Source organism: Oncorhynchus clarkii, chromosome 24, assembly GCF_045791955.1.
Source record: "Oncorhynchus clarkii lewisi isolate Uvic-CL-2024 chromosome 24, UVic_Ocla_1.0, whole genome shotgun sequence".
NCBI classification, from domain to species: Eukaryota; Metazoa; Chordata; class Actinopteri; order Salmoniformes; family Salmonidae; genus Oncorhynchus; species Oncorhynchus clarkii.
Window position 1 is genome coordinate 26,450,048 of NC_092170.1, and position 23,415 is coordinate 26,473,462.

The window sequence follows — 23,415 nt, forward strand, 5'->3', positions numbered from 1 at the left end:
CAGTCCGACAGGATGCTCTCAATTGTGCATTTGTAAAAGTTTGTTAGGGTTTTATGTGTTAAGCCAAATTTCTTTAGCCTCCTGAGGTTGAGGGTCCACCCTCACTGTCTGTGTGCGTGGACCATTTAAGTTTGTCTGTGATGTGTACGCCGAGGAACTTGAAGCTTTCCACTTTCTCCACTGCGGTCCCATCAATGTGGATAGGGGGGGTGCTCCCTGTGCTTTTTCCTGAAGTCCACGATCATCTCCTTCATTTTGTTGAGGTAGAGTGAAAGGTTATTTTCTTGGCACCACACTCCGGGAGCCCTCACCTTCTCCCTGTAGGCTGTCTCATCATTGTTGGTAATCAAGCATACTACTGTTGTGTCGTCTACAAACTTGATAATTGAGTTGAAGGCCTGCTTGGCCACGCAGTCATGGGTGAACAGGGAGTCCAGGAGGGGGCTGAGCACACCTATGGGGCCCCAGTGTTGAGGATGTCTAAAGTAAATGCCCTGGCCCTAGACACTCTCTGTCAGTGGTGTAGAGGGTCTAATGAATGTTGAAAAGGTGTGAAGAGGCCAGGTCCGTCTACACCATCCCCTCACGGTGGACAAGGTGCTGAACTACTGCAGTCAGTCTTCACTGCAGCTGCTGCTTCAAACTATCTCTTCTAAGAGTTGCTCTGAAAGCCTGTTCTAACCATCAGCCTGTATGCTAATGTGTAGAAGGAGGGAGTCAGCAGTCATATGAGGAGAGAAAGAGACAGAGAAAGGAAGAGAGAGTATTCAGTAAGAAGGATAGAGGAAGGCAGGAGGAGGAGGGAAGATGGAAGGCCTGTTGTCTGGTGTCAGAGAAGGGGAGATGGAAAGAGACGGAAGGATAGGGATGGAGAGAGGAGGGGGAAGATGGAAGGCCTGTTGTCTGGTGTCACAGTGGAGAGAAATGGACAGAGTAATTGCGTTGTTCCAGGGCCTGAGAGATCCCTTCAGCCATGACACACACACACACACACACACACACACACACACACACACACACACACACACACACACACACACACACACACACACACACACAGAGGCTCACGTGCCTGTCAGGAGGCATAAAGACAGCAGGAGCTGAAAAAACCTAACTCTCAGTAGACAAGTTGAGGCAGCCTGCTAGCGCAAAGCCCAGCCTGAAAATGACTGGAGAGAAAGACATACAGGCAGATCATCTATCAAGGGAAGCAGATGAAACTACAGGGAGGGAAAGATGTCAGACGGACGGAGAGAATAGAAGGAAGGCAGAGAGAGATGGAGACTGAAGTGCTGCTGGCTTGCTGCTCATAAAGATGGCGGGTGATAAATGTGAGCAATGTTGATGGTTTCCATGGCTGCACTTGGCCATCCATTGTTTCGGGATGTGTTGCTAGTGCTGATGGGTAGTCCAACCTATGGTGGTGGCGGACAAGGGGAGAGATGGACTCCTTTCGCCTCTCTCCTTTTTTCCTTCTCTTCTCTCTCCTATCTTCTCTCTCTTCTGTCCTCTTCCCTCTCCTAAGGGGAGAGATGGACTCCTTTCTCCTCTCTCCTTTTTTCCTTCTCTTCTCTCTCCTATCTTCTCTCTCTTCTGTCCTCTTCCCTCTCCTATCTTCTCTCTCCTGTTCTCTTCTCTCTCCTATCTTCTCTCTCCTGTTCTCTTCTCTCTCCTGTTCTCTTCTCTCTCCTGTCCTCTTCTCTCTCCTGTCCTCTTCTCTCTCCTGTTCTCTTCTCTCTCCTGTTCTCTTCTCTCTCCTATCTTCTCTCTCTTCTGTCCTCTTCTCTCTCCTATTTTCTCTCTCCTCTGTCCTCTTCTTTCTCCTATCTTCTCTCTCCTGTCTTCTTCTTTCTCCTATCTTCTCTCTCTTCTGTCCTCTTCTTTCTCCTATCTTCTCTCTCCTGTCTTCTTCTTTCTCCTATCTTCTCTCTCTTCTGTCCTCTTCTCTCTCCTATCTTCTCTCTCCTCTGTCCTCTTCTTTCTCCTATCTTCTCTCTCCTGTCCTCTTCTCTCTCCTATATTCTCTCTCTTATCCTCTTCTCTCTCCTATCTTCTCTCTCATGTCCTCTTCTCTCTCCTGTCCTCTTCTCTCTCCTGTCTTCTTCTCTCTCCTGTCTTCTCTCTCCTGTTCTTTTCTCTCTCATATCTTCTTTCTCCTGTCCTCTTCTCTCTCCTGTTCTCTTCTCTCTCCTGTTCTCTTCTCTCTCCTATCTTCTCTCTCCTGTTCTCTTCTCTCTCCTATCTTCTCTCTCCTGTTCTCTTCTCTCTCCTGTTCTCTTCTCTCTCCTATCTTCTCTCTCCTGTCCTCTTCTCTCTCCTGTTCTCTTCTCTCTCCTGTTCTCTTCTCTCTCCTATCTTCTCTCTCTTCTGTCCTCTTCTCTCTCCTATTTTCTCTCTCCTCTGTCCTCTTCTTTCTCCTATCTTCTCTCTCCTGTCTTCTTCTCTCTCCTGTTCTCTTCTCTCTCCTGTTCTCTTCTCTCTCCTATCTTCTCTCTCCTGTCCTCTTCTCTCTCCTGTTCTCTTCTCTCTCCTGTTCTCTTCTCTCTCCTATCTTCTCTCTCTTCTGTCCTCTTCTCTCTCCTATTTTCTCTCTCCTCTGTCCTCTTCTTTCTCCTATCTTCTCTCTCCTATCTTTACTCTCTTCTGTCCTCTTCTCTCTCCTATCTTCTCTCTCCTGTCCTCTTCTCTCTCCTATATTCTCTCTCTTGTCCTCTTCTCTCTCCTATATTCTCTCTCTTATCCTCTTCTCTCTCCTATCTTCTCTCTCCTGTTCTTTTCTCTCTCCTATCTTCTCTCTCCTGTTCTCTTCTCTCTCCTATCTTCTCTCCCCTGTCCTCTTCTCTCTCCTATATTCTCTCTTTTATCCTCTTCTCTCTCCTATCTTCTCTCTTTTATCCTCTTCTCTCTCCTATCTTCTCTCTCCTGTCCTCTTCTCTCTCCTATCTTCTCTCTCCTGTCCTCTTCTCTCTCCTGTTCTCTTCTCCCTCCTGTTCTCTTCTCTCTCCTGTTCTCTTCTCTCTCCTGTTCTCTTCTCTCTCCTGTTCTCTTCTCTCTCCTGTTCTCTTCTCTCTCCTATCTTCTATCTCCTGTCCTCTTCTCTCTCCTGTTCTCTTCTCTCTCCTGTCCTCTTCTCTCTCCTATCTTCTTTCTCCTGTCCTCTTCTCTCTCCTGTTCTCTTCTCTCTCCTGTTCTCTTCTCTCTCCTATCTTCTCTGTCCTGTCCTCTTCTCTCTCCTATCTTCTCTCTCCTCTGTCCTCTTCTTTCTCCTATCTTCTCTCTCCTGTCTTCTTCTTTCTCCTATCTTCTCTCTCCTGTCCTCTTCTCTCTCCTATCTTATCTCTCCTGTCCTCTTCTCTCTCCTATCTTCTCTCTCCTGTCCTCTTCTCTCTCCTATCTTCTCTCTCCTGTCCTCTTCTCTCTCCTATCTTCTCTCTTCTGTCCTCTTCTCTCTCCTATCTTCTCCCTCGTCTGTCCTCTTCTCCCTCCTGTTCTCTTCTCTCTCCTGTCTTCTTCTCTCTCCTGTTCTCTTCTCTCCTCTTCTCTCTCCTGTCTTCTTCTCTCTCCTGTCTTCTTCTCTCTCCTATCTTCTCTCTCCTGTCTTCTTCTCTCTCCTGTCCTCTTCTCTCTCCTATCTTCTCTCTCCTGTCCTCTTCTCTCTCCTATCTTCTCTCTCCTGTCCTCTTCTCTCTCCTATCTTCTCTCTCCTGTCCTCTTCTCTCTCCTATCTTCTTGCTCCTCTGCTCTTCTCTCTTCTATCTTCTCTCTCCTGTCCTCTTCTCTCTTCTATATTCTCTCTCCTATGCTCTTCTCGCTCCTGTCTTTCGCCTGTCCTCTTCTCTCTCCTATATTCTCTCTCCTGTCTTTCTCCTCTTTTCTTGTGTTTGAAAGTCAAAGTTTCAAAGCTCAGTGTGTGGCCTTGGGAAGGACCTGGCATAGGTAGTGACATTGGCGATAGGTGCCCCTCTGGACACGTCCCCACACACCCCAACAAATGAGCGCAGACTTGCAGCTCACGTGCTACACTACTCGACACTCTCTTCAGACTCGGCAAACAATGATTCTGGGCCCTTACAGTGAATGTTCCTGAGATTTGTCCTCTAAAATGCTTTCACGTGTTGCTGATCTCTTTTCTCTCTCCTTTTTCTCTCTTTCCAGATGGTCACAAGAACAAAGAAAGTATTCGTAGGAGGATTATCAGCGAACACAGTAGTTGAAGATGTGAAGCTGTATTTTGAACAGTTTGGCAAGGTAAGGCTTATTTTGAAGTGATGTCCTCTTCTTGTCCTGAGCCATTTCAAGATGATGGACTCTAGCGGATGAGGATGTTCTGTGGCACTCTAATTGGCAGTCAATAGCCTCATCAAGTCTCTAATAGAGATCTGAGGAGGTCTACAGACACATTCACTGGGATGTGTCTGGTTCCTACACTGTCTGTGGAGGCTGGTTGTTTATATGAGTCTCCCCCATGTAGTCATATCCTGCAGCTTGTACCATAAGACCTGTTTTGTCAGTTGTCAGCCATGTAGAGGGACTGATTCCATCGTCGCTTCTGAAGTGTCTGTTTTAGCTTCTCCTTAGCATTGTTTGAATATTCTCCTTATTTTACAAAGAAATTAGAGACACAGCCAGGTTTTGATTGAGTGGCCTGGTTTTTCCTGGCTCGCTAAGGCTTTGTTTGAATATTTAGAAAATTCATCCTACGTTTTATATATATTTCCACACGGAGGTTGAAATAATACTGGGAAATTGTTAACATTATGATAGTGCACTTTTAGTGTAAGAGCTGTTTTAAAAGACTGCCAGAAATTTCAGCCTGTTTTGGCAGGATGGAGGTTTGGTCTGCCTGGTGATAACACCAGGCGGTAAATTAGTTAATGCCCATATATGACATGTCTATGTCCCGGAAAGCTGGCTGTTGTATACAACGTCATTCTAGTCACATTAGCGCACGTTAGCAACAACCGTCCTGGTTTAGGGACACCCATCCCATAGAGGTGATTAAGGAACGGACCACATGGTTCCTGTCCTGGAAGCCTCTAGATCTCATCTCTCCTGGGTTAGAGGAGGCCCAATCAAACTGACTGACAGAGAGGGGCTGGATCCTGGCCCTATACCCCCTGCCCCCCGACCCCCGCAGGTCACCAGACTGGACCCATGGCCGCAGGGCCCCGTCTGTCTGCCCGCACTATTGCCCCCTCTCTTGGTGTGTGTGTGTGTGTGTGTGTGTGTGTGTGTGTGTGTGTGTGTGTGTGTGTGTGTGTGTGTGTGTGTGTGTGCGCGCTTGTCAGTGAGGAGTCCATCTGAGTGAATAAAGCAGTTAATTAGCCAGTGTCCTCTCAGAGAAATGAGAGAAGACCTGTACCAAGTACGGGGGCGGCAGGGTAGCCTAGTGGTTAGAGCGTTGGACTAGTAACCGGAAGGTTGCGAGTTCAAACCCCCGAGCTGACAAGGTACAAATCTGTCGTTCTGCCCCTGAACAGGCAGTTAACCCACTGTTCCCAGGCCGTCATTGAAAATAAGAATTTGTTCTTAACTGACTTGCCTGGTTAAATAAAGGTAAAATAAAAAAACAGCAGCTGTGTTTTGGGGGGAAGAAGTCAGAAGTGGAGGGATGGATGGACGGAAGAAGTCCGAAGTGGAGGGATGGAGGAAAGAAGTCAGAAATGGAGGAAAGAAGTCAGAAGTGGAGGGAGGAAAAGAGGGAGGTAGGAGGGGGGCTGGAAGTGAGTTGTCTGAAATGTAAACTGTGGGAATCCATTTGCAGCCTGCTCTTGATGACTCCCATGTCAGCACTATTGATACCTGTGTGTGTGTGCACATGTGCACTCGTGTTTGTGTGTGTATTAATGTCTGAGTGTGTGTGTCAGTATGTGTGCGTGTGTCAGTGTGTGTTTCGCATTTGTGTTTTGTTTGGTGCGGATCCAGAATTAGCCAATTAGCAGAGAGTGCTGCTGGCTGTGTGTGCTTCATGGGGGTGGGAAGCAGGTGGTGTGGGGAACCAGGGTCATAGGATCTGTCTTCTCACAGACTGTGCTCTCCCAGACCTAGCAGGCTACGGTGTGTGTGTACTGCTATGACAGAGTGCTCTCCAGAAGAGAGGCCTTTCCTCCCTGTTCTATGCGTCAGCTCCAAAGTGCATCTTAAGCAGAGGAGCCCAAGGCTACAGGAAGCTAGATGTACTGAATGAGTCTGTTTAAATGGACCAGGGACACTACCACCTCTGTTTAGATACAGTCATCTACTTCTCAGTGCTACACTATGTATTGTCTTAATACAGACCAGAGTGACTGTCTTTTGGGATATTATTTGCATATGGTACTAATTAATCTCCTTCCTCTGTCCTCCAAGAGTAGTGCTTTATTAGCTAGCTATACCCAGTGTTATAAACCTAATGCAGTTTTCACTAAGTCTTGACAAAGTTAACAATTCTCTCTCAGGAGTTTTACAGTTGTGTCTAAACAACATGGGGACGGCACAAGTTAGATGATTCATCTTCATGATTATGCAATGGGGCACTTTTAACCTCTACCCACTTCCTGGCGTAATCTCCAAATTAGCAGAAAAGGGGGGGCCCATTCACCCCACCTCCCTCTTGCATTGTTAACACCCAGAGCAGGCTAATTAGCCTGGCTTGCTAATGCTTAGTCATACATACCTTTGTTATAATCGGCTTGGAGTTTGTCTCAAAACAAAGTGAACTTATCTGGCTGAGCTGCAACAACTCCTGCTTGGGTTGTTGATCCTGCTCTGACCTCACCTTTCACCTGTCATCAGATATACTGTACCTGGACTTTACTTCGAGACAAACCCAGTGTTTACTTTCATTTGGCCTGTCATAACAACAGACATATTACTATTATTTGTGGTTATATAATGTTTTTATCTTGATGTACTGTTCTAATGTGTGAATCTGACTTTATAGAAATGGAATCAATTTAGAATTCTCAGACTTTTACCTCTGCCCCAAAAACATTCTCTGCACAGTACAGCAGAGCCTCCAAAGCTAAGCAGTGAGCTAAAAGGTACATTGTTTAAAATGGTTGAATCCTTAACTCAATCTATCAAATCAAATCACATGTACTTATATAGCCCTTCGTACATCAGCTGATATCACAAAGTGCTGTACAGAAACCCAGCCTAACATCAAGCAATGCAGGTGTAGAAGCACGGTGGCTAGGAAAATCTCCCTAGAAAGGCCAAAATCTAGGAAGAAACCTAGAGAAGAACCAGGCTATGTGGGGTGGCCAGTCCTCTTCCGGCTGTGCCGGGTGGAGATTATAACAGAACATGGCCAAGATGTTCAAATGTTCATAAATGACCAGCATGGTCCAATAATAATAAGGCAGAACAGTTGAAACTGGAGCAGCAGCACGGCCAGGTGGACTGGGGACAGCAAGGAGTCATCATGTCAGGTAGTCCTGAGGCATGGTCCTAGGGCTCAGGTCCTCTGAGAGAGAGAAAGAAAGAGAGAAAGAGATAATTAGAGAGAGCACACTTAAGTTCACACAGGACACTGAATAGGACAGGAGAAGTACTCCAGATATAACAAACTGACCCTAGCCCCCCGACACATAAACTACTGCAGCATAACTACTGGAGGCTGAGACAGGAGGGGTCAGGAGACACTGTGGCCCCATCCGAGGACACCCCCGGATAGGGCCAAACAGGAAGGATATAACCCCACCCACTTTGCCAAAGCACAGCCCCCACACCACTAGAGGGATATCTTCAACCACCAACTTACCATCCTGAGACAAGGCCGAGTATAGCCCACAAAGATCTCCGCCACGGCACAACCCAAGGGGGGGGCGCCAACCCAGACAGGAAGATCACATCAGTGACTCAACCCACTCAAGTGACGCACCCCTCCCAGGGACGGTATGAAAGAGCCCCAGTAAGCCAGTTACTCAGCCCCTGTAATAGGGTTAGAGGCAGAGAATCCCAGTGGAAAGAGGGGAACCGGCCAGGCAGAGACGTCAAGGGCGGTTCGTTGCTCCAGAGCCTTTCCGTTCACCTTCCCACTCCTGGGCCAGACTACACTCAATCATATGACCCACTGAAGAGATGAGTCTTCAGTAAAGACTTAAAGGTTGAGACCGAGTTTGCATCTCTTACATGGGTAGGCAGACCATTCATAAAAATGGAGCTCTACAGGAGAAAGCCCTGCCTCCAGCTGTTTGCTTAGAAATTCTAGGGACAATTAGGAGGCCTGCGTCTTGTGACCGTAGCGTACGTGTAGGTATGTAAGGCAGGACCAAATCAGAGAGATAGGTAGGAGCAAGCCCATGTAATGCTTTGTAGGTTAGCAGTAAAACCTTGAAATCAGCCCTTGCCTTGACAGGAAGCCAGTGTAGGGAGGCTAGCACTGGAGTAATATGATCAAATTTTTGGGTTCTAGTCAGGATTCTAGCAGCCATATTTAGCATTAACTGAAGTTTATTTAGTGCTTTATCCGAGTAGCCGGAAAGTAGAGCATTGCAGTAGTCTAACCTAGAAGTGACAAAAGCATGGATTAATTTTTCTGCATCATTTTTGGACAGAAAGTTTCTGATTTTTGCAATGTTACGTAGATGGAAAAAAGCTGTCCTTGAAATGGTCTTGATATGTTCTTCAAAAGAGAGATCAGAGTCCAGAGTAACGCCGAGGTCCTTCACAGTTTTATTTGAGACGACTGTACAACCATTAAGATTAATTGTCAGATTCAACAGAAGATCTCTTTGTTTCTTGGGACCTAGAACAAGCATCTCTGTTTTGTCCGAGTTTAAAAGTAGAACGTTTGCAGCCATCCACTTCCTTATGTCTGAAGCACATGCTTCTAGCGAGGGCAATTTTGGGGCTTCACCATGTTTCATTGAAATGTACAGCTGTGTGTCATCCGCATAGCAGTGAAAGTTAACATTATGTTTTCGAATGACATCCCCAAGAGGTAAAATATATAGTGAAAACAATAGTGGTCCTAAAACGGAACCTTGAGGAACACGGAAATTTACAGTTGATTTGTCAGAGGACAAACCATTCACAGAGACAAACTGATATCTTTCCGACAGATAAGATCTAAACAAGGCCAGAACTTGTCCGTGTAGACCAATTGGGGTTTCCAATCTCTCCAAAATAATGTGGTGATCGATCGTATCAAAAGCAGCACTAAGGTCTAGGAGCACGAGGACAGATGCAGAGCCTCGGTCTGATGCCATTAAAAGGCCATTTACCACCTTCACAAGTGCAGTCTCAGTGCTATGATGGGGTCTAAAACCAGACTGAAGCATTTCGTATACATTGTTTGTCTTCAGGAAGGCAGTGAGTTGCTGCGCAACAGCCTTTTCTAAAATTTTTGAGAGGAATGGAAGATTCGATATAGGCCGATTAGTTTTTAATATTTTCTGGGTCAAGGTTTGGCTTTTTCAAGAGAGGCTTTATTACTGCCACTTTTAGTGAGTTTGGTACACATCCGGTGGATAGAGAGCCGTTTATTATGTTCAACATAGGAGGGCCAAGCACAGGAAGCTGCTCTTTCAGTAGTTTAGTTGGAATAGGGTCCAGTATGCAGCTTGAAGGTTTAGAGGCCATGATTAATTTCATCATTGTGTCAAGAGATATAGTACTAAAACACTTGAGCGTCTCTCTTGATCCTAGGTCCCGGCAGAGTTGTGCAGACTCAGGACAACTGAGCTTTGAAGGAATACGCAGATTTAAAGAGGAGTCCATAATTGGCTTTCTAATAATCATGATCTTTTCCTCAAAGAAGTTCATGAATTTATCACTGCTTAAGTGAAAGCCATCCTCTCTTGGGGAATGCTGCTTTTAATCTATTAGCTCCTTTTCCCAATTCCCTGCTGGAGAAGGAAGCAGGAGTGTAGACTCCATCTCTAGGGGTTACTGAGGGAAGTAGACTCCTTATCTCTAGTGGTTACTGAGGGAAGTAGACTCCTCATCTCTAGGGGTTTCTGAGGGGAGTAGACTCATCATCTCTAGGGGTTACTGAGGGAAGTAGACTCCTTATCTCTAGTGGTTACTGAGGGAGGTAGACTCCTTATCTCTAGGGGTTACTGAGGGAAGTAGACTCCTTATCTCTAGGGGTTACTGAGGGAAGTAGACTCCTTATCTCTAGGGCAGTGGTTCTTAACCTGGGTTCGATCGAACCCCAGGGGTTCGGTGAGTCAGTCTCAGGGGTTCGGCGGAGGTCAAGACACACACCCGTCTCATATGATTCGTGATGACACGCCCCGCTTGGCCATCATAGGCTGCAGGTGATCACGGTACATCGCTTGGCCTATCTGTGCTGCAGGGAATTTGGTGCGCTCAGTAGTCGACTTGTGACTGTCGTGAGGGTACGTCTTGTGATTTCTTTCTTAATATTTTAATCCCTTCATACTTACTATGTCGAGCACAAAAAGAAAGTGGTCGGACGAATATGTACAATATGGATTCACATGTATAATGGAACGTGATGGGAGTCAGCGTCCTAACTGCATGATTTGCAATGCCAAGTTGAGCAATTCTAGTCTAGCACCGGCAAAACTAAGAGAACACTTCCTTAAGCTGCATGGAAATGGAAAATACAAGAACACAACGCTCGCTGAATTCAAGGTGAAGAGAGCCAGATTCGATGAAAAGGCTACTCTGCCTCTCGGCTTTGTACCCATCAACAAACCGATCCTCACAGCATCGTACGAAGTTGCTTACCTGATCGCAAAGCAGGGCAAACCACACACCATTGGTGAAACACTCATAAAACCAGCTGTGTTAAAGATGGCGAATATCATGCTGGGAAATGAGGCTGAAGTTATCCCATATTCCTCTTTCAAATGACACCATCAGCGATAGAATAGAGGACATGAGCAAAGACATCTTGGCTCAAGTAGTTGCAGATCTGATTCCAAGCCCGGCAAAATTCAGCCTTCAACTCGACGAGACCACAGACGTATCCAATCTAAGCCAGCTTGCTGTATTCGTGCACTATGTGAAAGACGACGTGATAAAGGAAGATTTTTTATTTTGTAAGCCTCTTACAACAACAACTAAGGCAGCCGATGTGAAGAAACTTGTGGATGACTTCTTCAAAGACAACTATCTTTTGTGGGATATGGTTTCTGCAGTTTGTTCGGACGGAGCTCCAGTCATGCTGGGAAGAAAGTCTGGTTTTGGTGCGCTAGTGAAAGCCGATGCACCACACATCATTGTTACGCATTGTATTCTGCACAGGCATGCGTTGGCAACAAAAACCTTGCCTCCGAAACTGGCAGAAGCATTAAAAATTGTAATGGAATGCGTGAACTATGTGCGAACTAGTGCTCTGAGGCACCGCATCTTCAGTGAGCTGTGTAAAGAAATGGGCTCTGAATTCAAGGTACTTCTGTACCATTCTAACGTTCAGTGGTTATCCCGGGGACAGGTGCTGAATCGTGTTTTTGCCGTGCGTGTGGAATTAGCCCTGTTTTTGCAAGAGCACCAACATTGTCATGCAGATTGCTTAAAAAATTCTGAGTTCATTCTCATTTTAGCGTACATGGCTAATATCTTCGCAGCTCTCAATCTTCTCAATCAAAAGATGCAGGGCGGTGGAGTCAACATCATCGAAGCGGAGGAAAACCTGAAGGCTTTTCAAAAACAGCTATCGTTATGGAACCGAGAACGATAACTTCGCAAACTTTCCCCTGCTGGACGACTGTGTAAGTAAGATCGAAGATGTATCTGGAATCGGAGACATTTCTGTACCCGCGGAACTGAAGCAAGCAATTGCCACGCACTTAGATGAGCTTGCAAAGTCTCTCGACGGATACTTCCCTACAAGAGAGTCATATCCAGCATAGGTGAGACAGCCGTTCACGTTTAGTGTTGAGACAACAGATGTCAATGATGAATAGCTCGATGAAATCATTGAAATTCAGCAGAGCCAGGTTCAACAGCAACTCTTCAGAACAACAACGCTTTCAACGTTTCAACAAATGGTAACGTACCCTGTTATTGCTAAGAAAGCTCTGGAGATTTTCATACCTTTTGTTACAACATATCTTTGCGAGCAATCCTTTTCAAGGATGCTGGACATAAAAACGAAGAAAAGGAACAGACTTTGTTGCGAAAATGACATGAGCGTGGCACTTGCCAAGGTGAAGCTGCGCATTTCTGAACTGGTCTGTGAAAGGCAACAGCAGAAGTCACACTGATTTGCAGTAAATATTCATTATTATGTTTTTGTGTGAAAATCATGTTTTGATGATTTTGTTCTTTGAACACAGTGATGTTGATGCACGGTTCATTTTGTGCACCAGTAAAAGATATACCTATGTTTGAATTTGAAAAAAATAATATTTTATTTTTCCAATTAAGAAGGGTTCGGTGAATGCGCATATGAAACTGGTGGGGTTCAGTACCTCCAACAAGGTTAAGAACCACTGCTCTAGGGGTTACTGAGGGAAGTAGACTCCTTATCTCTAGGGGTTACTGAGGGAAGTAGATTCCTTATCTCTAGGGGTTACTGAGGGAAGTAGACTCCTTATCTCTAGGGGTTACTGAGGGAAGTAGACTCCTTATCTCTAGGGGTTACTGAGGGATGAAAGAGGGGTGTAGGCTCATCTCTAGAGGTTACTGAGGGAAGTATACTCCTCATCTCTAGGGGTTACTGAGGGAAGTAGACTCCTTATCTCTAGGGGTTACTGAGGGAAGTAGACTCTTCATCTCTAGGGGTTACTGAGGGAAGTAGACTCCTCATCTCTAGGGGTTACTGAGGGAAGTAGACTCCTTATCTCTAGGGGTTACTGAGGGATGAAAGAGGGGTGTAGGCTCATCTCTAGAGGTTACTGAGGGAAGTAGACTCCTCATCTCTAGGGGTTACTGAGGGAAGTAGACTCCTCATCTCTAGGGGCTACTGAGGGAAATAGACTCCTCATCTCTAGGGGTTACTGAGGGAAGTAGACTCCTCATCTCTAGGGGCTACTGAGGGAAGTAGACTCCTTATCTCTCGGGGTTACTGAGGGAAGTAGACTCCGTATCTCTCGGGGTTACTGAGGGAAGTAGACTCCTTATCTCTAGGGGTTACTGAGGGAAGTAGACTCCTCATCTCTAGGGGTTGCTGAGGGGAGTATACTCATCATCTCTAGGGGTTACTGAGGGAAGTAGACTCCTCATCTCTAGGGGTTACTGAGGGATGAAAGAGGGGAGTAGACTCCTCATCTCTAGGGGTTACTGAGGGATGAAAGAGGGGAGTAGACTCCATCTCTAGGGGTTACTGAGGGATGAATGAGGGGAGTAGACTCTTCATCTCTTGGGGTTACTGAGGGATGAATGAGGGGAGTAGACTCCTCTTTAGGGGTTACTGAGGGATGAAAGAGGGGAGTAGACTCCATCTCTAGGGGTTACTGAGGGATGAATGAGGGGAGTAGACTCCTCCTCTTTAGGGGTTACTGAGGGATGAATGAGGGGAGTAGACTCCTCCTCTTTAGGGGTTACTGAGGGATGAAAGAGGGGAGTAGACTCCATCTCTAGGGGTTACTGAGGGATGAATGAGGGGAGTAGACTCCTCTTTAAGGGTTACTGAGGGATGAATGAGGGGAGTAGACTCCTCCTCTTTAGGGGTTACTGAGGGATGAAAGAGGGGAGTAGACTCCTCCTCTTTAGGGGTTACTGAGGGATGAAAGAGGTGAGTAGACTCCTCCTCTTTAGGGGTTACTGAGGGATGAATGAGGGGAGTAGACTCCTCCTCTTTAGGGGTTACTGAGGGATGAATGAGGGGAGTAGACTCCTCCTCTTTAGGGGTTACTGAGGGATGAAAGAGGGGAGTAGACTCCTCCTCTTTAAGGGTTTCTGAGGTATGAAATAAGCTCTCAGAATGCTCTTCATAGCCCCAGAGTCTATGCGTGAAACTGAATCTCCTTGTGAAGATTGAAAACACAGTTGATTCAGTGTTGGTCAAAGCTGTCTCACCCCTCTGTGTAATCACAGTGAAGTTGGAGCTGTCTCACCCCTCTGTGTAATCACAGTGAAGTTGGAGCTGTCTCACCCCTCTGTGTAATCACAGTGAAGTTGGAGCTGTCTCACCCCTCTGTGTAATCACAGTGAAGTTGGAGCTGTCTCACCCCTCTGTAATCACAGTGAAGTTGGAGCTGTCTCACCCCTCTGTGTAATCACAGTGAAGTTGGAGCTGTCTCAGCCCTCTGTGTAATCACATTGAAGTTGGAGCTGTCTCACCCCTCTGTAATCACAGTGAAGTTGGAGCTGTCTCACCCCTCTGTGTAATCACAGTGAAGTTGGAGCTGTCTCACCCCTCTGTGTAATCACAGTGAAGTTGGAGCTGTCTCACCCCTCTGTAATCACAGTGAAGTTGGAGCTGTCTCACCCCTCTGTGTAATCACAGTGAAGTTGGAGCTGTCTCACCCCTCTGTGTAATCACAGTGAAGTTGGAGCTGTCTCAGCCCTCTGTGTAATCACAGTGAAGTTGGAGCTGTCTCACCCCTCTGTAATCACAGTGAAGTTGGAGCTGTCTCACCCCTCTGTAATCACAGTGAAGTTGGAGCTGTCTCACCCCTCTGTGTAATCACAGTGAAGTTGGAGCTGTCTCACCCCTCTGTGTAATCACAGTGAAGTTGGAGCTGTCTCACCCCTCTGTGTAATCACAGTGAAGTTGGAGCTGTCTCACCCCTCTGTGTAATCACAGTGAAGTTGGAGCTGTAGCTTGGCTCCTTGTTCTTCTGCAGATGAGTAGAAGGCAGAGGGCACAGACCAAAGACAACGTCCTCACACCCCTCATACTGCCCAGGAAAGATTTGAAATGAATATATTCAGAAAATATATATTTGAATTGGGCATTTTCCTTTTTTGTCAAAATAGTAATTGATTATTTCAACTAAGGTTATTTGTGGAATTGTGTTGATTCTGTCACTGGGGGGTGAGAATAGCTTTGCTTCATCTACCTCACAGACGCACAGGGTATCAGCTAACCTCCTTACCCTTATCTTTCTTAACCGAACCTGTTCACAACCTTTAATGTTGGCCCCATAGTGGAGGTCTGTCAGCTTTTGACTTAACCTGTTCACCACCTCCTCCACTGGGCCACATGCCAGCCCAATAACAGCTTGCTGTTTAGTCCAGGGGCTTGTGATTCTCCTACAGAACCAGGTTGTGAATACCATTTTGGCTTTGCCTTTAATATAAGGTTAACATGTCTTATTTGAGTGGTTCACAGCACCAGGGAACTGCGCTGTGGGCTGCTGTTTGCTCTTCTAACAGTTTACTGTGTAAATGATCTGTAAAGCAGGTTTGTTTGGTACCCAACTGACTCCTCCTCCGCTCTGTTCCCTCTTGCGGTTGCAGGGCTGGGCTGCTCTGTGGTTTTAATCCTGGTGAAATCACCGGCGGTTACGGCTTGTGCCTGTAGAATTGAATGAAGGAAGAGAGAGCGAGAGAGCTAACTGAACCTGCCCGTTCAGTGGAGAGAGAGAAATAACAAGACAAATGATTTAATATTCTCTCTAACCTTTGTTTGCTCTGGGTACTGGCAGTGTTTCCTGTAGTCAAGAGGGATGGTTTTTAAACGCTCACTTGGGAATAGGAAGTTGCCTCTTGGCGATGTTTTCCATTCTAATTCAGGTCCCTTTGCCTTTTCTTGCCTGCGTGTGTGGGTTAGCCTACAGAGGTGATTGGTCTTTCGGTACTAGCTTCTAGGAGGCTATGTGCCATTCAGAGGATGTGCACTCCACCTCAGTTGTATCCCAGCTCTTAGGGGCAATGTCCTCCTCAATGTCAAACCCTAAGAGTCTATCTATGGGTAGCGCATATGTGGCTCTGGTCAAATGTAGTGCACTACAAAGGGAATAAGGTGTAGTTTGAGACTCAACCTGTTCCATGATTTTCATCAGGTCATTAACCATTCAATTAAATGGCCCTCACAGTCCACATTCATTCCCCAAACTCATTCTAGCTCACTAATGGTCATCCTAACTAATGGCTTTTCTCCTGAAAGTCCCTGAGCTCTGAGATGATTTAGTGGGTGAGAGGGCAGGACTGCAGGTCTTATGCATGTCGTCAGAGTTGTGTCCCTCATAGTTTATCAGCAATTATGAAATGCTCATTGAACACAATTCACCACCTATCCACAAAAGTAATGCCAATGAACACAATTCACCACCTATCCACAAAAGTAATGCCAATGAACACAATTCACCACCTATCCACAAAAGTAATGCCAATGGACTAGCTCACTAATGGTCATCCTAACTAATGGCTTTTCTCCTGAAAGTCCCTGAGCTCTGAGATGATTTAGTGGGTGAGAGGGCAGGACTGCAGGTCTTATGCATGTCGTCAGAGTTGTGTCCCTCATAGTTTATCAGCAATTATGAAATGCACCACCTATCCACAAAAGTAATGCCAATGAACACAATTCACCACCTATCCACAAAAGTAATGCCAATGAACACAATTCACCACCTATCCACAAAAGTAATGCCAATGGACACAATTCACCACCTATCCACAAAAGTAATGCCAATGAACACAATTCACCACCTATCCACAAAAGTAATGCCAATGAACACAATTCACCACCTATCCACAAAAGTAATGCCAATGAACACAATTCACCACCTATCCACAAAAGTAATGCCAATGGACACAATTCACCACCTATCCACAAAAGTAATGCCAATGAACACAATTCACCACCTATCCACAAAAGTAATGCCAATGAACACAATTCACCACCTATCCACAAAAGTAATGCCAATGAACACAATTCACCACCTATCCACAAAAGTAATGCCAATGGACACAATTCACCACCTATCCACAAAAGTAATGCCAATGAACACAATTCACCACCTATCCACAAAAGTAATGCCAATGAACACAATTCACCACCTATCCACAAAAGTAATGCCAATGAACACAATTCACCACCTATCCACAAAAGTAATGCCAATGAACACAATTCACCACCTATCCACAAAAGTAATGCCAATGAACACAATTCACCACCTATCCACAAAAGTAATGCCAATGAACACAATTCACCACCTATCCACAAAAGTAATGCCAATGGACACAATTCACCACCTATCCACAAAAGTAATGCCAATGAACACAATTCACCACCTATCCACAAAAGTAATGCCAATGAACACAATTCACCACCTATCCACAAAAGTAATGCCAATGAACACAATTCACCACCTATCCACAAAAGTAATGCCAATGAACACAATTCACCACCTATCCACAAAAGTAATGCCAATGAACACAATTCACCACCTATCCACAAAAGTAATGCCAATGAACACAATTCAGCACTCTTGTTATTAGATGTCGATATACTAACCCATAGATCCCCTGGTCAGTGGGTTTCAGGGTCCCTCAGTCTTCACCGTTATGGTTTGGCATCCATGCAACACTTTAGACCGGTAAATCCTCCTAGACTCCTCTAGGGTAAGACGGGATTGCCTCAGAACTAAGTCATTGGGTCATTGGTATAAAACACCTGTCAGTTCTACTCAAAGACCCAAGCTGTTTAAAGAAGATTGAATGGATTGCTGGCACCTGTTCACTTGGCTAAATCTCATATAGATAGCGGACGACAATCTTTGGTGATTGGTGGGGAATGTGGAGTGATGCAGAAGGAAGGAGAACGGCTGTTTGAAGTACACAAGGTAAAGCATTCTCTGCTCTGAGATTGCCCACATTTTGAAGATTTTGTCAAAGGGATCTGGCAGAGCTTTGGATGAGCTCAACTTATCCGGCTTCCGCAGTGAGTCTCCTCCTGTCAGATAGCATTGGCTTGTCTCGTCTGTCTTGCAGCGCCCTGAAGGAGAGAACAGATTACGATCGGCTCAGGCATGAAGTGTGCCAATTAAATCAGACCGAGGAGCTATTAGGATTTAAAGAAACTGGTTCTTCCTCAAAATGGCATTTCCTCCTATCCACCAGCGCCACACGATGCCCTGCCGAGACGGTCCCGGACTCCTAATAACTTTCCACCTGTACCTGTGATCTTCAACCAGGGGAAGGAGGCATCCAAGATATCCAGGCTGAAATAAGCCTTCCCTGCCAAGGCTGCTCTGAACACCTGCAACGCCTGGCTCTTTCTCTGCTGCTGGGAGCCGGCAGTAAGGAACAGCAGGTGGCTGGTTCTCTAGCGAAGCTGCAGAGAACCATTCAGTAAACACTGGCTTGAGTGACGGGCTCCCTCTCAGGTTCCACTCGACCTCGAGAGTTGAGGCGAAACGCGATTATGGTGTTGTATTTCAAGCTATGGTGAGCAGTGACCTTAAGAGTTGAGCTTTCTGTTTCTGTCCTATTGTTGTGTCTTTTACAGTTAGGATAGGACTAAGACTGTACAGAGATACCTGTGGTCGCCCCGAGTGGAGCTAAGTTAAAATCAACATTTGAGTTCTCAGCGTGAAAACAGACAAGAAAAAGAGGGAAAGAAAATGATCATGCTAGGTTGCTTCTTAAGCCTTACAATCCCACCTCCCTTCAACACACACACACACATTCTGATTGTACAACCGCAACAGCATGGATAGTGCACACTGGCTGCCTGTGATGGCTCATTTAGAAAAAAGAAAAACCACCGTCTCCCATTGGAATAACTGCCTCCCACTCAAAGCACTTTTAAAACACCGGCCTTGTTTCTCCCTCCCTCCCTCCCTCCCTCCCTCCCTCCCTCCCTCCCTCCCTCCCTCCCTCCCTCCCTCCCTCCCTCCCTCCCTCCCTCCCTCCCTCCCTCCCTCCCTCCCTCCCTCCCTCCCTCCCTCCCTCCCTCCCTCCCTCCCTCCCTCCCTCCAAGGTAGGACTTGTTTTTGTCTGTAGCTTGATGCAAAGGCTTAATGAAGCCTCAAAGGTATTGAACATCATATACAATTACTATGCTTACACAGCGGAGGAGTGTATAACACACACAGGCTCAGCCGGCACAGCGCGGTACGATGCGCCAGAGACCCAGCATTGCAACAGCTCCAGCACAGTCACGACTGACGCGTCAGACCAAAAGACGAATATTAGGAGGAGCGTTCACCATGAAACACTCACTGTCAAGACCTTCTCTTTTGCCGGGTCTAATTAATGTTAACAACAGCAGGGAGGGTCTGTTTTAATAGACATGTGTAGGGTTTGGAGGAAGGGGAGTGCAGTGATGACAGAATGATGCATGGTAGCTAGCTAATCAGTAAAGGCTAGTCCAAAGTGTTAGAGATGCGTTATAAAGGTCTTGTGTAATTACAGCCAGTAGTTTTGAAAGTAGCACTCACGAGCCAAAACGGGTCGCCGTAAATTGTGCACAGTTGTGTACAACGTCATCCATTTCGTATTATATTTTCCATCCTGCAAAAAACATTATAATACATATATTTAAATGTTCCTGCAATTCGTCTGATATGTTACGAATTCCAATACGAAATAAAAATGTAAGTGCTTACTATACCGTACAATCTCTTTAAGGAATGGGAATGTCAAAACTGGTCCATCCCTCACTGATTCTCTTCTCATCTCTGCTTTCCATTTTTGATATACCCAGAGACTGTCATTGATAAATAGTTTCAAGTCAGCATAATTGACATACTGTGGATAGACAGATTGTTGCATAGATTAAAATATGACATACTGCAGATCTACACAGGCTGGCTAGATATACAGTAGATAAGACAACAGGAAGTACACACGTACTGTCTTTGGTCGGCTGCTCCTGTACTGCTATTTGTAAATGTGTTTTGGTGAGCTCTACTCTTAGTGCACATTCTCCCCATAGGAGTCAAGTGCACGAGGAAAGGGGTGAAGGACTAGCAGGCAGTGCACTAATTAACTGAAATGCCAGCGCATTACGTGGGTTTTAATGAACTTTCAAAACCAGAGCCCACTCCAAGGGGTGCCCCTGCCGGGCAAAACAGTGATGACAGTGCCGGTCGTCAGAGTGGTCCAGCATACACAATGGGGAACGAACGTTCAGGCTCCTACTCCCGCTGCTGTGAGGAGAATCTTCCTGGGGTAGAGTGTAGAAGAGAAGCAAGGTCGACTAAGACAACCCTTGGCCATCTCAGTGTTGTGTCTGGGTCTGGGAACACAGAACTAACTGCGACTGGTCACAAGGCCACATCACTGTCACACACACAGCCAATCCACATCAGCCTCTGATTAACAAGGCCATAGGCTGTAGTTGATGCACTTTCACAGGTTAACGATAAAATGGCAGGAAATTTAAAGCGTTGTATTTTTTGCCCAGTTATTTTTCATGATATACCAATTAATGCAACAACGACATTGTTGTATTGACATCGCATGACGTCACACACAAAATGTATTACTTATTAGCAACATGATCATACCAACTGCCGTGCAAATACGAACATGTATCAGATTACAGTTGTTTCCCTCTTAAAATGGACATTTGTACATAGACAAAGTAAAGCAGGAATGTAATTAGCTGCCTCTATCCCCTCCTGCTATGTAATGAAGCAAGTGTGTTAGAAAATGATGAGCCAATGAGGCAGGCTTCTCACCTCAGTACTGGCTCTGCTCCCAGATACACCCCATTTAGATGTGATATGAAGAAAGATTCACTGTCTATTAATACGAGCAGAAGATTCTCTTTACATTCTTTAAAATGGCCCATTCATCCTCCTCTTATATTAGGGGTTGAAATATCACCTGCTGTAGTTTTCTCTCACTTCGTTTTCTCTTTCTGTTTTCAGTTTTTTTTTCTCAGTGTGTAAATGCTTTTCACATCTTCTGCCACTTGTAATTAACAACACAAAACAATACTGACGCTACAGCTCCTCAGAATGTCGCCCTGATTTGTCATGCTGTTGCCTTTTTAATCCAGAAACATAAAGACAGATTGCAAGTTTAAACAACAGGATTCTCGACTTGATCAACCTGTCTCTCTGGCGTTTCTCAGGAAACATACCTCAATGAAAGAGTGAATAATTAAACAGGAGGAGGAAAAAGGAGAAGAAAAAAGACCTAACAAGCTTTTTAATTTCCCCCCACAGCAGGTGGTTGTCATCCATCTGAGAGTAGTTACAGACAGCTGGCGAGACTCCACTCCAGAGAGACCGAGAGAGAGATCATGTCTGTTAATGTGTCTGTGTCTCTGTGTGTGTTGGGAGGACAGGTTGGCAGGGGAGCTGGTGGTCTCTGCACACTATCACCCTCTCACCCCCCAATGATCACACATTGCCGCTCTGCCCTCTGAGGTTGGCACTGCCCACAGGTGTTTGACCTTTTGGGGCGGCAGGGTAGCCCAGTGGTTAGAGCGTTGGACTAGTAACCCGGAAGGTTGCAAGTTCAAATCCCCGAGCTGACAAGGTACAAATCTGTCGTTCTGCCCCTGAACAGGCAGTTAACCCACTGTTCCTAGGCCGTCATTGAAAATAAGAATTTGTTCTTAACTGACATGCCTAGTTAAATAAAGCTAAAACATTTTTTTACTTTGACCCTCAACCTGATAGCTAGTGCTCAGAAGCCCCTGGCTCAGTGGAGTACCTCTGCCTGCCTGATAGTTATAAAAAATGCCTGGTCAGAACAAAATAAAGATCACTCATGCTTTTGTAATCCTTTGAAATCCTCTGTAGTCTCTGCCTTATGGCAAAGCATGTTGTCTTAACTCAGATACAGTGACTGAGGGACTGGCATAACGTCTGAGAAACACCACCTGTTACAATGGGAAAAGTGTGACTAGATATAAAGGCAGATTAACTGAAAACACTATGGACATGCAGCAAGACTACCTACATTGAGACTAAATAAATAAAGTTCAATTGCCCCTGTGTCCAGACCTTTCATGTCTGTTTAGGCCAATGACTGTCTTCCTCGATGTCCTCCCTATGGAACGACAGAGCTCTGTAGACAAACCAGCACCTGTTCATCTTTCTGTGTACATGTGTCTTTGGGGGAAAAACAACATTGACACTAAGTGTCGAAAGGGGGCGAACAAAGAGAACAAAGCAAAAGGTCCTTTCGGTCCCCTCACCCCCAACCTCTCCCAACATTTTCCCCCGACCTCTCCCAACCTTTCCCCTCACCCCCAACCTCTCCCAACATTTTCCCCCGACCTCTCCCAACCTTTCCCCTCATGCCCCAACCTTTCCCCTCACCCCCAACCTCTCCCAACATTTTCCCCCGACCTCTCCCAACCTTTCCCCTCATGCCCCAACCTTTCCCCTCACCCCCAACCTCTCCCAACATTTTCCCCCGACCTCTCCCAACCTTTCCCCTCATGCCCCAACCTTTCCCCTCACCCCCAACCTCTCCCAACATTTTCCCCCGACCTCTCCCAACCTTTCCCCTCATGCCCCAACCTTTCCCCTCACCCCCAACCTCTCCCAACATTTTCCCCCGACCTCTCCCAACCTTTCCCCTCATGCCCCAACCTTTCCCCTCACCCCCAACCTCTACCAACCTCTCCCCTCACCCCAACCTCTACCAACCTCTCCCCTCACCCCCAACCTCTACCAACCTCTCCCCTAACCTCTCCACTCACCCCTCAACCTCTCCCCTCAAGCACCAACCTCTCCCCTCAAGCACCAACCTCTCCCCTCATGCCCAAACCTTCCCCCTCACCCCCAACCTCTACCAACCTCTCCCCTCATGCCCCAACCTCAACCAACCTCTCCACTCACCCCTCACCCTCTCCACTCACCCCCAACCTCTACCAACCTCTCCCCTTACCCCCAACCTCTACCAACCTCTCCCCTCACCCCCAACCTCTACCAACCTCTCCCCTCACCCCCAACCTCTACCAACCTCTCCCCTCACCTCAACCTCTACCAATCTCTCCCCTCACCCCAACCTCTCACCTCACCCCAACCTCTCACCTCACCCCAACCTCTCCCCTCACACCAAATTCTATTTAGTGACAGTGTCCACACCAGCCTAGAAAATAGGGGGAACCCTTTAGAAAATGCACACAGGCAGTGGGAACCCTTTAGAAGACACACAGGCAGGGGGAACTCTTTAAAAGAAGCACACCGGCCGGCGGAACCCTTTTAGAAGACACACAGGCAAGGAGAACCCTTTAGAAGACACACAGGCAGGGAGAACCCTTTGAAAGAAGCACACAGGCAGGCGGAACCCTTTAGAAGACACACAGGCAGGGGGAGCTCTTTAAAAGAAGCACACAGGCAGGGGGAACCCTTTAGAAGACACACAGGCAGGGGGAACCCTTTAGAAGACACACAGGCAGGGGGAACCCTTTATAAGACACACAGGCAGGGGGAACCATTTAAAATAAGCACACAGGCAGGGGGAACCCTTTAGAAGACACACAGGCAGGGGGAACTCTTTAGAAGACACACAGGCAGGGGGAACCATTTAAAAGAAGCACACAGGCAGGGGGAACCCTTTAGAAGACACACAGGCAGGGGGAGCCCTTTAGAAGACACACAGGCAGGGGGAACCCTTTATAAGACACACAGGCAGGGGGAACCCTTTAAAAGA

General features: G+C 46.4%; 1 protein-coding gene across 7 annotated transcripts in view; it reads left to right on the forward strand.

Moving 5' to 3' along the window:
* LOC139382360 (RNA-binding protein Musashi homolog 2-like) overlaps positions 1-23,415 on the forward strand; it is a 330,112-nt gene that overhangs the window by 65,470 nt on the left and 241,227 nt on the right. For all 7 annotated transcript variants that reach the window (XM_071126345.1, XM_071126342.1, XM_071126343.1 and 4 more), the window contains exon 6: positions 4,156-4,248. In XM_071126345.1, the coding sequence (XP_070982446.1) occupies positions 4,156-4,248 (93 nt within the window). The remainder of the gene's footprint in view (positions 1-4,155; positions 4,249-23,415) is intronic.